This window comes from Protomyctophum bolini, assembly GCF_963924005.1.
Source record: "Protomyctophum bolini genome assembly, chromosome: 18".
In the NCBI taxonomy this organism is placed as follows: Eukaryota; Metazoa; Chordata; class Actinopteri; order Myctophiformes; family Myctophidae; genus Protomyctophum; species Protomyctophum bolini.
The window spans coordinates 3,932,700-3,949,491 of NC_137879.1; the positions used below are offsets into that span (position 1 = coordinate 3,932,700).

Genomic DNA, 16,792 nt, shown 5'->3' on the forward strand with positions numbered 1-16,792 from the left:
AGCACTCCTATGAGACACAGACTGGTTTCTGAACTGCCCACAGCACTCCTATGAGACACAGACTGAGTAGAAAAAAATGGTGCCATTTTATCATGATTATTTGTGAGGACCTCACACAATATGAAGATGCATTGAAAAGTGGTGAAGTGGTGTTTTAATTGAATTTAGTCTACACAATTAGAGAATGTAGTAGAATTGTAATTTTGATCAACGTTTGATCAACAAGGTCACGCTAAACAATCTACTACAAGATTAGCTCACAACAACCCATTCATGTAAAGTTTACTTTAACCCATTCTGGGTGGGAACTGGGAACCCCTTTTGGTATTCCATTTAGGCCTGACGTAAAATAAAATAAAATAAAAAAGGCTTCTGAAAGAATATATATTCAAAGATTTGTGCCGCATTTTCCATGTCGCGCAAATCTTTGAATATTATATCCTTTCAGAGCAAACGTTTTTAACTCAAACATTAGCTTCTGGGGGTCCGTGGAACAACATATTTTCAGATGGGGGTCGGCTGCCACATACAGATCATTCTGGGGGTCCTTGACATGAAATAGTTTGAGCACCACTGATAATAATATAGAAACACGTGTTTTTCAGAAAACTGTCAGCCGTCCTCAGGTCTAAATGGGTTGAAGTGGTCCAGTTTTATAAATATTGTACTAATGAAAACAAGAGCTTAATTAATTGTGACTAAATAAGAACTATACTGGATCCATCGGAAACATTATGTTCTTTTCCATTTCCTGAAAACAAGGTTGGACAAACAAGACTTCTGCCCGAAACATTAATACTTTACTTTTGGACTCCCTACTTCTTCCACAATCAATAACAGAAAATAATGACCAATTATAAAACATCAAAGCCAACAGTCAACTATTCAACTAAAGTCAACTAAAAGAATAATAATGAAAGTAAGTCTTACTGAAGGTATAACTGAAGGAAATGCAGCCACACGTTGAATGTTGCTCCGACATAGCGCGCCACGAGCTCTGCTATTTTTTGAAAAATCATAAAAAATGCGGCACAAATCTTTGTATATAAATTCTTTCAGAGCAAACTTTTCTTTTTTTTCCTTCCTATACATCTGCATAACTTAATTTAACCCATTCTGACCGGGAACCCATTTTGGCGTTATAGCATCATGTTATGCTTTAGCTATTGAAAAATTAGCAGATCTACAAGCTCATAGCGCGCCACCGAGTGGCGCGCTACGAGCTTGTAGGTCTGCTATTTTCGAAAAATCGAAGAGTGACTGACATTTTTAGAATCTGATCTCAGGTCAGAATGGGGTTAATCAGACCAGTGTGTGTCCCAGTGGAAACCTCGTATGAATCTGATCTCAGGTCAGAATGGGATAATGCAGAATAAATAATGGGCCTCGACATGAAAAAGGTTGAAAACCACTAAAGTTAATTTACAAAAGAAAAACTCACAAAAAGTGAGATTATGAGCCCGACAGCAACGATATAGATATATAGAGCACTCACGTCACCGTCAGTAGAGGGCGCCAGTTCACAGGTTTGTTTCAACTCAAATCTTTGCTTCTGGGGGAGGTCCCTGGAACAACATATTTTCAGATGGGGGTCCCTGGAACAAGATATTTTCAGATGGGAGGGCTCCTGGGAACAACATATATTCAGATGGGGGGTCCCTGGAACAACATATTTTCAGATGGGGGGTCCCTGGAACTACATATTTTCAGATGGGGGGTCCCTGGAACAACATATTTTCAGATGGGGGTCCCTGGAACAACATATTTTCAGATGGGGGGTCCCTGGAACTACATATTTTCAGATGGGGGTCCCTGGAACAACATATTTTCAGATGGGGTTCCCTGGAACAACATATTTTCAGATGGGGGTCCCTGGAACAACATATTTTCAGATGGGGGTCCCTGGAACAACATATTTTCAGATGGGGGTCCCTGGAACAACATATTGTCAGATGGGGGGTCCCTGGAACTACATATTTTCAGATGGGGGGGTCCCTGGAACTACATATTTTCAGATGGGGGGTCCCTGGAACAACATATTTTCAGATGGGGGTCCCTGGAACTACATATTTTCAGATGGGGGTCCCTGGAACAACATCTTTTCAGATGGGGGGTCCCTGGAACAACATATTTTCAGATGGGGGTCCCTGGAACTACATATTTTCAGATGGGGGGTCCCTGGAACAACATATTTTCAGATGGGGGTCCCTGGAACTACATATTTTCAGATGGGGGTCCCTGGAACAACATATTTTCAGATGGGGGGTCCCTGGAACAACATATTTTCAGATGGGGGTCCCTGGAACAACATATTTTCAGATGGGGGGTCCCTGGAACAACATATTTTCAGATGGGGGTCGGCGACCAATTACACATATTTTTGGGGGTCCTTGACACGAAAATGACGACTGACATAGAAACAGAGTTTTTCAGAACAAAACTGTCAAGATTTTGTAGAACCTTTGTAGAACATTTAGTAGAATATCACATCCTCCATTCACACATGGGGTTCTGAACGGGCCAACTCAACTCTTCCGTCAGTCTCTTTTTGAACATGTGGCCTCTCTATTAGAACCACTAAATGACCCAAGAGTCTGTCATTGTAAAAGTTCCAGCGGTCACAAAGGGCTCGGCTGCGTTGAGCACACTGTAGTCTCTCTCCACCATAGAGTATTAAAAGGATAGAGACTAAACTGGCGCGAAGCTCCGCCCCCTCCACTATTCATGTCAGTGGAAGTTGCTCAGTGGCGTTTTGAAGCACCCGGAAGGCTGCCGGAAGTACCGTCTATTTCCGCATTTTTTCGCTGATATCAGCATTTGGACACCAAAATTTGGTGTCCGGAAGTCAAGAAGTGCGGAAGTGCAGCTGGGCTTTAACATTGAGCGCTCGGTTGCACGGGGTTTCCTCGTCAAGAATCCACGGGTCCGCCTGCAGTCCTTCCTCTTACCACTAGGGACCAGCGCTTCAACATTGGAGTGCCTAGCTGGCCCCTTGCTCTCCACGCGCACACACACACTTCCTTCCTTCCTTCCTTCCTTCCTTCCTTCCTTCCTTCCGCCTAAACAATCTGTGCATTGGACGTCTGCCCCGTCTCACCCACTTCAGGGTTTGGTCTTTGCAGTCACATACAGTACATGTATCCTACGCTAAATCTAAAGCCAGATCCCGAAGATCTACGTATATCTTGGTTGCCAAATGTGCACGTGAGCACAGCGCACACACACAAACACACACACACACACACACAAACAACACACATGACACACTCGCGTTTTCCACTAAAGCATACTTCTTGTCCAATGAATAGCAATCTATCTAATATATAGCGATCTACAACAAGCTGACAATGTGCCTGGTTTGTGCCACTGTGAGCTTGTAGATCTGGCTATTTGACTTTTTTTTTTTTTTTTTTTTTTTTAAAACAACTTTTGGAAACTATATTGGAGTTGGGACTACTTTTGACAATACCATGAACCCCGAAAATGTAGCAGCCTGTAGCAGAGCGTTCTACAGAGAGAGACCATGTTATCGTTGATGCTAGCCTGTAGCAGAGCGCTCTATACAGAGAGACCATGTTATCATTGATGCTAGCCTGTAGCAGAGCGTTCTACAGAGAGACCATGTTATCATTGATGCTAGCCTGTAGCAGAGCGTTCTACAGAGAGAGACCATGTTATCATTGATGCTAGCCTGTAGCAGAGCGTTCTACAGAGAGACCATGTTATCATTGATGCTAGCCTGTAGCAGAGCACTCTACAGTGAGACAGAGGCCAGTGCTATGTGGGGTGCATACGTTGTGTCTGACGTACCGACAGTCCCGTCAGGCATTAGTCCGACAGATGCGTGGCTGCATGGTTAAGAAGACTCTTCCGTGGCATCCCCGACATGCGTTGCCGGTTAAGACACGCGCGTGGCTTCCCTGTGAGGTCAGCATTAGGTTAGGGTTTTGAGGCAGTGTTGTGTTGTGTTTTTGGCAGAACATTTTGATTTTAGTTTTTAGTCATAGTCTCTTGAATTGTTTTCATTTAGTTTCAGTCGACTAATATGCGTGGGCCGTCGATGCCGTCGTAATAATGACTGTTTTTACACCTGCTGAAAATGGTCGATCTACAAGCTCACAACGCGTCGCGCTGCGACACGGTGTGAGCTTGTAGATCGTCTATTTTCAGCACGCAACCGATTGTAAAATGACTCATACTGGATCTCTTGTCCACTAGTCGCTTCCTAACATTTTAGTCTAGTTTTTATTTGTTGACGAAATTCTCAATATATATATATATATCTTAGTTTTATAATCATCATAGCTTAGTTTTTATTTAGTTTCCGCCAGTGGAAACTAAAGACGTAGTCAACGAACATTTTTCGCCATAGTTTTAGTCGATAAAATCAACAGTGGGGGTTTAGTGTGTCGGAGTAATGCCTGTCGGAACTAGTTAGTACGTCGGAAAACCAACACATGCACTTGTGCCGTTAGTCAGGGGATATTAACACAATCTGGGAATACATTTCTTACCGAGAATTCTCTTCACCAATGTGTGCAAAAACTAAGGCAATGGATTCAGAATGATGAAAACCCCCCTAGGTTGACACGTCACATGCTATTTTAAAGCATAATGAAATTTAGAACATTTTGCCATATTATATTGGCTGTGGATGGTACGTACCCCGACTTTCAGCAGCTGTCAAAACTTCCCCATGTTCGAATGCCACCGCCCGTTAAAAATAGCTAAAAATCGCTAAAAACTAAAGAATGCAGCAAATTAACAAAAAATAAATAAAATAACACTCATCTTTTACTTCCTCTAATGACAACCTAAAACATGAACATTGGGGTGGTTGAATATAAACCAACGTGGCATATGTTAGTACTAGACACCTTTACAAAACACATTGGTGACGAGAACTCTTGGTAAGAAATGTATTCCCAGATTTGACATTAATACTGATAATATTCCCTGACTACCGTATACCGTGTAATTATTGACGTTGGCCTGTCTGAGGCCAGTGCTATGCTATGTATCCCCCAGGCCGGTGGAGATGGCCTCGTAGCCGACAGACACCAGCGTCAGCACGCTGTTCTCCATCGTCTCCTCCTCCTCCGCCTTGCTGTGCGTCACATTCGTCATCGTGGTCATCATCTGGGACGGTCCTCCGACTCCTCCTCCTCCGACCGCCGCCAATCCCGCCGCGATGGCCGCGGTGGATCTGTTTCCGTCCGCTCCCGCGCCGTCCAGCCGCGCCTTCTTCTTCTGGTTCTTCCCCCCTCGGCCACGCCCGCCTATAACCTTGGTCTTGGCGCCGACGGCCATGCCCATGCCGCCTCCGGAGGTCGTTCTGTGCAGCTTCATGTCACCAACGCCGCCGTCCAGGGCTGTCACCATTAAAACAATATAATATACGTTGGGGTTTTTTTTACCATTAATTGTCACACAAGTATAATTTGCCATTATAACGATTTAACCCATTTAGGCCTGAGCAAAGATTTGAGTTCAAAACATTCGCTCTGAAAGAATCTGTAATAATCATTTCTTCTTCTGTTTTCTACAGTTAAATGCTGCAATTTGTAAAAATGGCAAAAGAAATTGTGATTAGATTATCTCAAGTGATCGCGATCATTAGACTACATAGGGATTATTATGTAATAACAACGGAGACATTATCCTACCGCCGTTGTCTCCGCCCCCGCCCCCGTAGGGGCGTGGCTTGCGGTGGCGCCTGCGCACGCGCCTCATGGGCGGGCCCGAGTCGGTCGGGTCGGAGGCGGCCTGGCCCGACAGGATGCGGATCTGCCGGTCGATCACCAGGCCCACCATGTCCAGAGCCACGTCCAGCATGCCCAGGCCCAGCCCGTGGGTCACGTTGTGGAACGCCCCGCTGTTCCCCGGGTCCCGGAAGCACTTCCTCATGTCCTCCAGGTGGTTCCTATGGTGGGACGCGCGCACACACACGCACACACACACGCACACACACAGTATTTTAGACCGGGGCGGAGACAGTCTTCTAAATCATGACAGTTTTCTGAAGAAAAAAACCTATGTCTCTGTATCAGTGATTCTCACACAATTTCATGTCACGGTCCCCCAGAATTAATTGTAATTGGCCGTGGATCCCAATCTCAAAATATGTAGTTCCAGGGACCCCCCCCCCCCCCCCAGAAGCAAATATTTGAGTTAAAAATGTTCGCTCTGAATTTCTGAAAGAATATTATATATTCAAAGACATGTTCACGATTGAAAAAAAAAAGCAGATGTACAAGCTCCTTGTAGATCTGCTACAGTATTTCTCAAGTATAACATAATGCCTTAAAACGGTGTCCAGAATGGATTAGCTGCATAAAAGGTGGTGAATTTGGGTTTTGGCCAAAATATAAGACAAGCAACAGGACTATATAGTGAGGCGGTTAAGCTCATATATGGAAGGTATTGTGATATATTGTATAATACAGTGTATTGGTAAGGCTTTATGACTAAAGCATGAAACTTTCAGGATATCATCCTACACACCACCGAATGTTTGATTTCAGACGTGGAAACCCTTTCTGACTGACGTCTGGGTGACCTCAGAATTGCATTTTTGCACGTTTTGCTCCATTATTTTCCACTATAATAATTTATTGTGCGTGTTAAATGGAATAGTAACGTATAACAGACACACAGACATACTTGGTCTCAATGATCTTGGACCAGTGCTGGACCGTGTTGGTCTCTGGGATGAGATGCTTGGCCATGCTGCCGTAGTCCACGTAGTCCTGAGCGAAGTCCTTCATGTCCGCACACAGCGCCTTCGTGTCTCCTATGAACACAATACAATATAAAAGTCCTTCATGTCCGCACACAGCGCCTTCGTGTCTCCTATGAACACAATACAATATAAAAGTCCTTTAATGTCCGCACACAGCGCCTTTGTGTCTCCTATGAACACAATACAATATAAAAGTCCTTCATGTCCGCACACAGCGCCTTGGTGTCTCCTATGAACACAATACAATATAAAAGTCCTTTAATGTCCGCACACAGCGCCTTGGTGTCTCCTATATGAACACAATACAGTACTTTATTTACAGTTTGCTAATAAACACAGTGGTGCGCTGCTTTCAGTTCACAACGAACACATTACATTGTTTCTGCATCTTGTTTCAACCTTTCAGCATGATCAATCATCAACAGTAAAGGTCATTACACACTGGCGAATTGGCGACGCGATATAGTCGTGCGAATAATTCGCATTTAAAAAAAAAAAATTGAAGTCCATGGAAGCTTCCACATCAGTGGCAAATGTGCGAAAATGCGACCGTTTTCGCTCTTTATTTGTTCGCTCTGGTGTCGTATTTTGCAGAGATTCGCAGGCGAACTGCAACATGCAATATTTAGCATTTTCAGATCGCTTATTCGCATCGCGTCGCTAATTCGCCAGTGTGTAATGACCTTTAATAATTAAATTGTTTCAGCCATAAGCGGCGGGTGGATTTTACCTTTAGCTAGGCTAGAATTGTGTGGGACAACGACGAAGATTTATTTATTTCCCCCAGATAACAATGTCATGATTTGACCAACGTATTACCAATCTCGTACACCATTGCTCACGAAAGCAAGATCCGGACACCGTTTGGTCTCAGCGTGAGCGTGGAGATTACCCGGCGGTGTTGCTGCCCCTCCCCTCCCCTCCGCTGTGTGTGTGTGTGTGTGTGTGTGTGTGTGTGTGTGTGTGTGTGTGTGTGTGTGTGTGTGTGTGTGTGTGTGTGTGCGTGTACCTTCAGTGAGCTTGGAGAAGGAGGAGGACACAGCCGTGGTGGTGCTGGGGGTCAGGCCCAGGACGTTCAGAGACTCCAGGAGGCTCTTCTTGCTGGCCGGACCGCGGCTGACGCGCGTGTAGGCGGCCAGCGAGCGCAGGGACATCTTCTCTGGGCTCTGCAGACGCCGCTTTATCTCCTCGTACGAGATCAGGTACTTCCCTACGGGAGGGGGGAGGGGGGGATGGGGGGGATGGGGAGGTTAAATCAATTAACCCATTTAGCATTTAGGCCTGACGTCGAAATAATTTAAAAAAAAGTCTTCCGAAAGAATATATGGTTCAAAGATTTGTGCCGCATTTTCACTATTTAAAAAAAAAGTTTGTAGATCTGCTATTTTTCAATAGTTAAAACACCAAAAGGGTTTCCCGTACAGATGGGGGCGATGTGGAGGTTAAATCAAATAACCCATTTAGGCCTGACGTCGAAATGAGATCAGTGCAGATTTGCAAAAAAATCTTCTTCAGTCTTGGGATTTTTTTTTAGCTTTATAGTTTAAGCCCTGCATATAGCCACAAAACTGACTGACTGACTGACTGACTGACTGACTGACTGCCTGGCTGGCTGGCTGGCTGGCTGACGGCCCTCAAACACTTACGAGCCTTGGAGCCCTTCATGTTGGGGTCCAACAGTACTTACGAGCCTTGGAGCCCTTCATGTTGGGGTCCAACAGCGACGACACCTCAGCGAAGGGCATGTGTGTGACGTGCTGTTCTCCCTGTGGGCTCAGGGAGGACGACATCATCATGTCCCCCTCGTCCCCCATGGCGTCTGCGCTCTGCTGCCCTGCCCCCGGGTCAGACACCTGCATGGAGGGAGGGAGGGGTCGGCAGCGCCATCACATGGAATAAAGCAGAAAAACAAATCAATATCGAGGCTTAGAAATGTTGTTAACGATGATGTTTTATAGGGCAGGCCGACCGGGTGCAGAACTTTTTTTTTTCTAATATATTTTTTATCCCACGATTTTGTAACCCATTTTTCACCCCTGTGTCAATCATCTAATGTGATCCTGGGCTCTACACACCCTCCGCCAACCTAGTCCCCATATATGGGGGACACGGGGAGAGCAACGGACTTGAACTCATGCTTCCTTCATGCCTGAGTGTCCAAGTTGCTCCTTTACACCTGACAGGGGGGAGTTTCCCTGGTTGGACGTAGCGCGTGGAAGGTAAAGGTAAACAGTAACGATATGAAGTAAGTACAGCTTTGTGATGTCACTGAGATGTACTTGTTACTGTTACTAATTATTTTTCAGACCTCCAGTTCTAGGCAACACAGAATGGGGTGACTTTTTATTATTATTTCCACAACAGGTATATTAATGACAGTAAAATGTTGAAAATGAGTGGTATCCTGTAGTCACTATTCATTGATTCACTGGGATACCAAAAAACATTAAAAAAAAAAAGGTTTCTCGCTGTTCTCAGGTTGAATATTGATATGCGATTAAAATGCGATTAATCTAGATTCATTAACTGCAAAGCCTCTGATTAATTAAAATATTTTTTTTTATACGAGTCCCAGCTCTATATTATACTGTACATTTGCTCAGTAACAGGACTCTCCGTTACCTGCATGATGTGTGTCTCCATGTGAGGCTGCTGCTGCATGTGGCTCTGGACATGATGGTGAGTCTGGGTCATGACCTCCGACCCCGTCATCTGCTCCTGTACCTGCTGTCCGTGGTGTCCTCCGTGTAGGTCGTGTACTTGTTGCTGCCCATGGTGTTGTTGTACCTGTACCATGGTGTTGTCAGCCATCCCCTGCAGCGTCATGCCCACCTGTAGGGGGCGCAAGAGTTCATCCAACATGTGCCGGTGGTTTAACCGTTTCAGTTCATGATAGGACGCACCTGTACTCATAAGGATTAGAACCGAGAGTCACTTTGTAAAGTCAACTTTGTTAACCCATTCTGACCTGAGATCAGATTCATACGAGGTTTCCACTGGACACACACTGGTCTGATGAAGCCATTCTGACCTGAGATCAGATTCTAAAAATGTCAGTCGTTCTTCGAATTTTTCAAAAATAGCAGACCTACAAGCTCGTATCGCGCCACTCGGTGGCGCGCTATGAGCTTGTAGATCTGCTATTTTTCAATAGCTAAAGCATAACATGATGCTAACACCAAAATGGGTGCCCGGTCAGAATGGGTTAAGAAAGTGTTTCCGGTTCATGGCTTTCAGAGTAAAAGCGATCAGACAACTCCGGCACCCCAGAGCTCCTATTTTGAAGCACTTCGGGCACTAAATGTGTTTTAATCAATATGATATATTGATTGTCTCTAGAGTTCATCCAACATGTGCCGGTTTAATCAATAATATGATATATGTATTGATTGATTGTCTCTTATCGGGTGGAAAACCGCTTCGAGGATACTTCTTTGTTTGTTATACTTTATATATTTTATATATATTCTATTATTTTATTACATTATATATTGTTATACTTCTGTGGTGTTGCAGTATGATCAAGTAGGGCGTCAATTTTACACTAAAACACAACAAGTTAACCCATTCTGACCGGGAACCCATTTTGGTGTCGGCATCATGTCATGCTTTAGCTATTGAAAAATAGCAGATCTACAAGCTCGTAGCGCGCCACCGAGTGGCGCGCTACGAGCTTGTAGGTCTGCTATTGCCTCGTAATGCCTAATTTTACACTGGCAAGTGTAAAATGACTTACACTGGATCTTTTGTCCACTAGTCCCTCCCTAACATTTTAGTCTAGTTTTTTTATATATTGACAAAATTGTCGATATATTTAGTTAGCTTTAGTCATCATAGCTTATATAGTTTTCATTTCGTTTCCATTTAGTTTTCGTCAGTGAAATAAAAAGGTAGTCGACGAACATTTCTCGTATTAAGTTTTATAGTCGACTGAAATCAACAGTGGTTTGAATATCCCTCCCTGCGCAGTGACTGCCCACCATGAGGCAGCGGTGGTGGCCGAACGGTTTGCGGAGCGGCCTTGATATCGGAAAGGTCGCTATAGTTCGTATCCCCGGACCGGCACGTTAAAATTACCACCGCTGAAGTGGCCTTATTGGACAAGGCATTGAACCCCTACCATGAAATGTTCTATGAGCAGGGCCTGGCTGTAATTAAACAAGTTCTTGAGCTTAGTCCAGTAAGTTACCCTGGGTAAACATAGTACCTTTCCTTTCCTTAGTCCAGTTACCCTGGGTATAAACCTTTCCTTTCCTTACCTGTCCCATGCTGTTGCTTTGATCCTGCTGGGTGTGGTGAAAGATGCCCATGACGGGTTTGACCAGCCTGAACAGCATGTTGCCCTGGGCGTCCACACCCAGCACCTGACCGCTCGCCTGCTCCATGTCGTCCTCTGTCCTGTCCGCCCCCCCCGACACAACACGCTTGATCAACCTGCCAGGGGTGGAGAGGAAGAAACCAAGTATGAGCGTTCACTCAAGTTGTGCGGTTACCGTACTTTAACCCATTCTGGGCGCCGGGAACCCCCTTTGGTGTTTCAAGCATTATGTTATGCTTTAGCTATTGGGAAAAATAGCAGATCTACAAGCTCATAGCGCTGCACCGAGTGCCGCGCTACGAGCTTGTAGGTCTGCTATTTTTGGAAAAGAAAATCACGGAAATGTGACGCAATTCTTTGAATGATATATCCTTTCAGAGCGAACGTTTTTAACTCAAATCTTTGCTTCTGGGGGGAGGGTGGGGGTCCCTGGAACAACATATTTTCAGATGGGGGTCGGCGGTCCTTGACATGAAATGGTTTGAGAACCACTGACATAGAAACAGGGTTTTCAGAAAACTGTCAAGATTTCGAAGACATTCTTTTGGAATTTCTCAGGTCTGCATGGGTTAACCCATTCTGACCTGAGATCAGATTCATACGAGGTTTCCACGGGACACACACTGGTCTGATTAACCCATTCTGACCTGAGATCAGATTCATACGAGGTTTCCACGGGACACACACTGGTCTGATTAACCCATTCTGACCTGAGATCAGATTCATACGAGGTTTCCACTGGACACACACTGGTCTGATTAACCCATTCTGACCTGAGATCAGATTCATACGAGGTTTCCACTGGACACACACTGGTCTGATTAACCCATTCTGACCTGAGATCAGATTCATACGAGGTTTCCACTGGACACACACTGGTCTGATTAACCCATTCTGACCTGAGATCAGATTCATACGAGGTTTCCACTGGACACACACTGGTCTGATTAACCCATTCTGACCTGAGATCAGATTCTAAAAATGTCAGTCGTTCTTCGAATTTTTCAAAAATAGCAGACCTACAAGCTCATATCGCGCCACTCGGTGGCGCGATATGAGCTTGTAGATCTGCTATTTTTCAATAGGTAAAGCATAACATGATGCCAACACCAAAATGGGTGCCCGGTCTGCATGGGTTAAAAAGGAGAAACTTCAGACTTTTTGCAAAAAATATATATATGTTAATGACGTTTGGAAGTTTTAGTGGTCTATGGTGGTTTTAGATATTTTAGATTTTAGCAGTGAGCCCAGTGTCTCTGATGTCATGGACACTGGGCTCACTTACTTCAGGGACTACATTGTCTCAGTAAAGGCCTATTCATAGTCTGGATTTTCGGTGGCGAGGTGACCACCGCTCCGGTGGTGAGGTGACCACCGCTCCGGTGGTGAGGTGACGACCGGAGCTGAAATAACGTTGAGCGGTGGCGAGTAAAAACAGAGAGAAGGGCTGGAGCGGTGGCGGTGGTTTGCTCTTCACCGCGGCTTGTGACGTCATGTTGTGTAGTTCGGTGGTCACCTCACCACCGAAAATCCAGACTGTGTATGAGCCTGAAGACAGCCCTCCCTCTATCCACAAGGAGGAGCAGTGGTGTTGGGTGAAATCACCCCTCAGCTAAATCTGAGATATACTGGGCAGGGTTTTTCCTTTTCTTTTACATGATTTGGGTGTGTTATAATGTTGACTATATAGTTGTGTATTATTGTAAATGGTGGGCCCTATTGTAAACAAGTGTAACGCTTTATATGTGTCGTCCACTCGCTGTTAATATTTTTGCATTGAGTTGTACTTGCGATGTACTGTAATTCTGCAAACTGTTAATAAATCAATCAATCAATCAAAAAAGATTATAGAAAATCATTCCAGCATCCAGCTCGTAGCATGGCTCGTTAGGTGATAGACTTTCAATCCATACCTCCTGGGTTGAGTGTGTTTGACTCCTGCTAACGCCAGTTGGGAAGTGCTTTGGTCCGACGATTCTACAAATGCCTTCTAAATCCTAACAGTTTTCTGAAAAACCCATGTTTCTATGTCAGTGGTACTCAACCTTTTTCATATTTGGCCGCGGACCCCCATCAGGAAATATGTTGTTCCAAGGACCCCCCCCCCAGAAGCAACTATTTGAGTTAAAAACGTTCCCTCTGAAAGAATATATATTCAAAGATTTGCACCACATTTTCACCTTTTTTCAAAAAATACACCAAAAGGGGTTCCCGTCCGTAATAAATGAGAGTACCTTTAACACCACTGTTAAGTGTTAACCTGATATAATAACCTGATATACCGAATAGTTACGGTATGTAGATTAAGCTTTTAGGTGTTAAGTTAGAGGAGAAATAAAATAAAATAAAATAAAACCTTCAATTTCAGGGTTTGTGTAATTCTTCACTATTTGCACTTCTCTGTTGGCGTTCACGTCATGGCAACATTCCAGTTATTTTTCGGACAAAATCTGGAAAACATAAACAGAACAATGATAATTAATTATACCACAGATATTTATGAAGATGACATGAAACCTTCCTATCGTCCATGCCTAGTATTTCATACTGCAGTGGTGTTACAGTATGTACATCATTCGGTGTCACACCGAAAATAACGGATATACAAGCTCACAGTGCGTCGACGCAGACTTGACGAAGTGTGAGCTTGTAGATCTGCCAGTCACACTGCCACTAAAACCTGCTCCAACGAACAGAGTTTGTTTCACTACAAACTCAAAACTATGCAACTTTTTCTTCAATAAAAACGCACAAGCAAATGGTGGCCTCATTCGGTCCGTGTCTGTGTCCAACCCTTAGAGTATATAGGTCCAACCTGAGCTCTTTGGAAACAGCAGAGGAATTAAATCACTTTCTATGAATGACAATGATAAGCTGTGTGGAGCCACTGGCGTTCTAGCCTTTATGTACAGAGATAAGTCCCCCCTGTTTGTTTGTGCTTTGAATATTATTTATAGTTTGTTTACTTTTGTGTTTTTAGCTTTTATGTGCTCCGCCCTATGGACTCTGAGTGTCTTGAATAAAGTTTGAATTGAATTGAATTCTCTTCTTTTCTATATTTTACTTTACTTCATTTCTTGTACTTAACTTAACTTTCTTCTGCTTTACATTTTACAGTTCACTTTACTTCGTTCACTTCACTTCTCTTAGTTTACTTTTACTTATTCTGGTCTACTTTGCTTTCTTCCTTCTGCACAGAGCTCTCGCTCTCAGTGATCTGCACAGTGCACTCTCCTTCAGTGTAATGAGACTTCTGCCCTCTCTCTCACTCACAAACAGGTGTAACCAACAAGCTTAATTATCAGAACACAGATACAAACCAAGACACATAATTGAGAACCCTCAACACAAGAACACACTTATTAGAGCGACCCCAAAAGGACACAAACAGAAACATGAAAACCTCGACATGGCTGCAGTAACAAACAATACATGAAATGAAAAAGGGGTATCCACTTGCCAAAAACCATTTGCTCTTTAGGGCCGATTCATACTCCTGTTTCGGCGCTGTAGTGCCGAAATGATTTCGGCTCGTCAGAAATTTTCAGTAGCACCGAAGAGCCGACTTTAGGACGGTACCCGCCCCCCCGAACCTCAAATTACGTCAAATTGTAGGCTCTTCTACAGAGCCGAACCGACTTTTATTCGGCTCTAAAATAGGAGTATGAATCGGCCCTTAGTAGGTTGACGTTTCGGTCGCTTCTTAGACGATCATCAGGACAGACAGTCTGTCTAAGCCCCGAAACGACCACCTAATAAAGAGAAACATTTTGGTTTCTGACAGTGTGTCTGTCAGTGTGTCTGACAGTGTGTCTGACAGTGTGTGGGACCTATTCTTTGTCTTTCAAAGATAGCCTTTTTCATAAATATGCTCCATTGCCCTACGCACCCGTCACCAGCCTTTTGAAGTGTGCATCGGCCTTTTGCTATAATAATGATACAGAAAATATCATCACTTCTGGTGTAAAGTAACTATAAGTGCATTTACTCACTGTACTTAACCCATTTTGGGCCGGGAACCAGTTTTGGTGTTAGCATTACGTTTTGCTTTAGCAATTTCTGAAAAATCGAAGAGCGACTGAAATAGAAGACATTTTTAGAATCTGATCTCAGGTCAGAATGAAAACTGTTAGCAGGATGTAGAAGACATTTTTAGAATCTGAGGTCAGAATGATAACTGTCAGGATGTAGAAGACATTTTTAGAATCTGATCTCAGGTCAGAATGAAAACTGTCAGGATGTAGAAGACATTTTTAGAATCTGACCTCAGGTCAGAATGAACTGTCAGGATGTAGAAGACATTTTTAGAATCTGACCTCAGGTCAGAATGAAAACTGTCAGGATGTAGAAGACATTTTTAGAATCTGATCTCAGGTCAGAATGAACTGTCAGGATGTAGAAGACATTTTTAGAATCTGATCTCAGGGTCAGTACAATATTGAGGTATTCTTAGGATGTTCAGTATTTTTCTTCTACTCCACTACATCTTAGTGGCAAATATTGTAGTTTTACTCCACTGTGCAATTATTTGAAAACATTAGTTACTATACGATTTTGATTATTATTATTATTATTACAAAACATACAGTGATGCAAATAGCCTGCATCCTTAGACGCAATCATGTCACCCTCCCCCTCCAGGCTCCAGGGGTCCTGGGATGCAGTACTGTACTCAGTACTGTCTGTACTCGTTGAAGTAGGACTCATAAAATGACCCTGGGACCCATCTCTATAAGCTGCCGTCCCAGCCAGGACCCATTAGGCTACATTGAAAACCTATTTACATCACTAGTAGTGGCCATTAGCCACTGCCACTCAAACATTTTATAAAGCCTACATACAATATTCAGCCATTTGAAAATAGCCGGTCTAGCTAGCACACAGTCATTTTCAAAAGATTGTAATACATTCGAAAAGTTGTGAAATCATGGGACATTCTGCATAACCATAATGAGTACTTTCTGCTTGTAGTAGGTATAAGTACACGTTTTGAATTGATACCAATATACTTTTGCCACCATTTACTCAAGTAAGCCTAAACTCAACGCAGATCCACATTGCAGCATTGATACTTTTACGTGTGAGTAGCCTACTTTACCCCACCAACCACCACTCACTGATACAATATCATCATTCACTTCTTCATGTTTATAATAAACATCATGGCGGCGGAGGTTTCTTTACAACAACAACAACCACGCCATGTCCACGTATAGGCCTCGAACCAAACCTCCGTGATATCATAAATAACAAAAAAGGGGGTTCATTCATAGAAGTTCTGGACGTGTTTTCACACGACAGAACTGGAGCGCTAGAGCTCCACTCCACCGTCCTGTCCTATGGTAGACTCACCTATTTTTCCCCCCTGCTTTAAACGGGAGACTGATCCTGGAACAGTGCGTCTGCCGAGCTACGACATTTTCTCCCCCTCTCCGCCGCTGCTTCGGCGGGTTGCAAATCAGCTGCTGCCCCCGGTCTGCTTGACGGTGGGCGTGGACCTGGACTGTGCTGCTAACGCGAGAGGTGTGTAATCCCCCGCCGCTCATTGGTTCCAGGAATTATTCTCGCACCGTCGCACGTCGGTCTCTTTCCCTGGCGCCGCGTTTTCATTGGACAAAAATGGTGTCCGTCAAGGAAGACTCATTTGTGGAAAAAGAACATTAATGTCAAATAGTCTAGTCCCCCGATTATAATAAATAGCCTAAATATTTTAGGATATTTCCATTGGATAA

At 43.9% G+C, this 16,792-nt stretch overlaps 1 protein-coding gene across 1 annotated transcript; it reads right to left on the reverse strand.

The window, feature by feature from the left end:
• Positions 1-580: 580 nt before the first annotated feature.
• LOC308332893 (uncharacterized protein) lies at positions 581-16,540 on the reverse strand. Its single transcript, XM_080789027.1, has 9 exons — positions 16,413-16,540; positions 13,417-13,510; positions 11,002-11,176; positions 9,365-9,574; positions 8,430-8,595; positions 7,752-7,952; positions 6,664-6,793; positions 5,667-5,923; positions 581-5,372 (listed from the first exon to the last, which is right to left on the reverse strand). The coding sequence occupies exons 3-9, from the start codon at positions 11,125-11,127 to the stop codon at positions 5,014-5,016; spliced, it is 1,449 nt and encodes a 482-aa protein (XP_080645153.1). The 5' UTR covers positions 11,128-11,176; positions 13,417-13,510; positions 16,413-16,540; the 3' UTR covers positions 581-5,013.
• Positions 16,541-16,792: the final 252 nt, after the last annotated feature.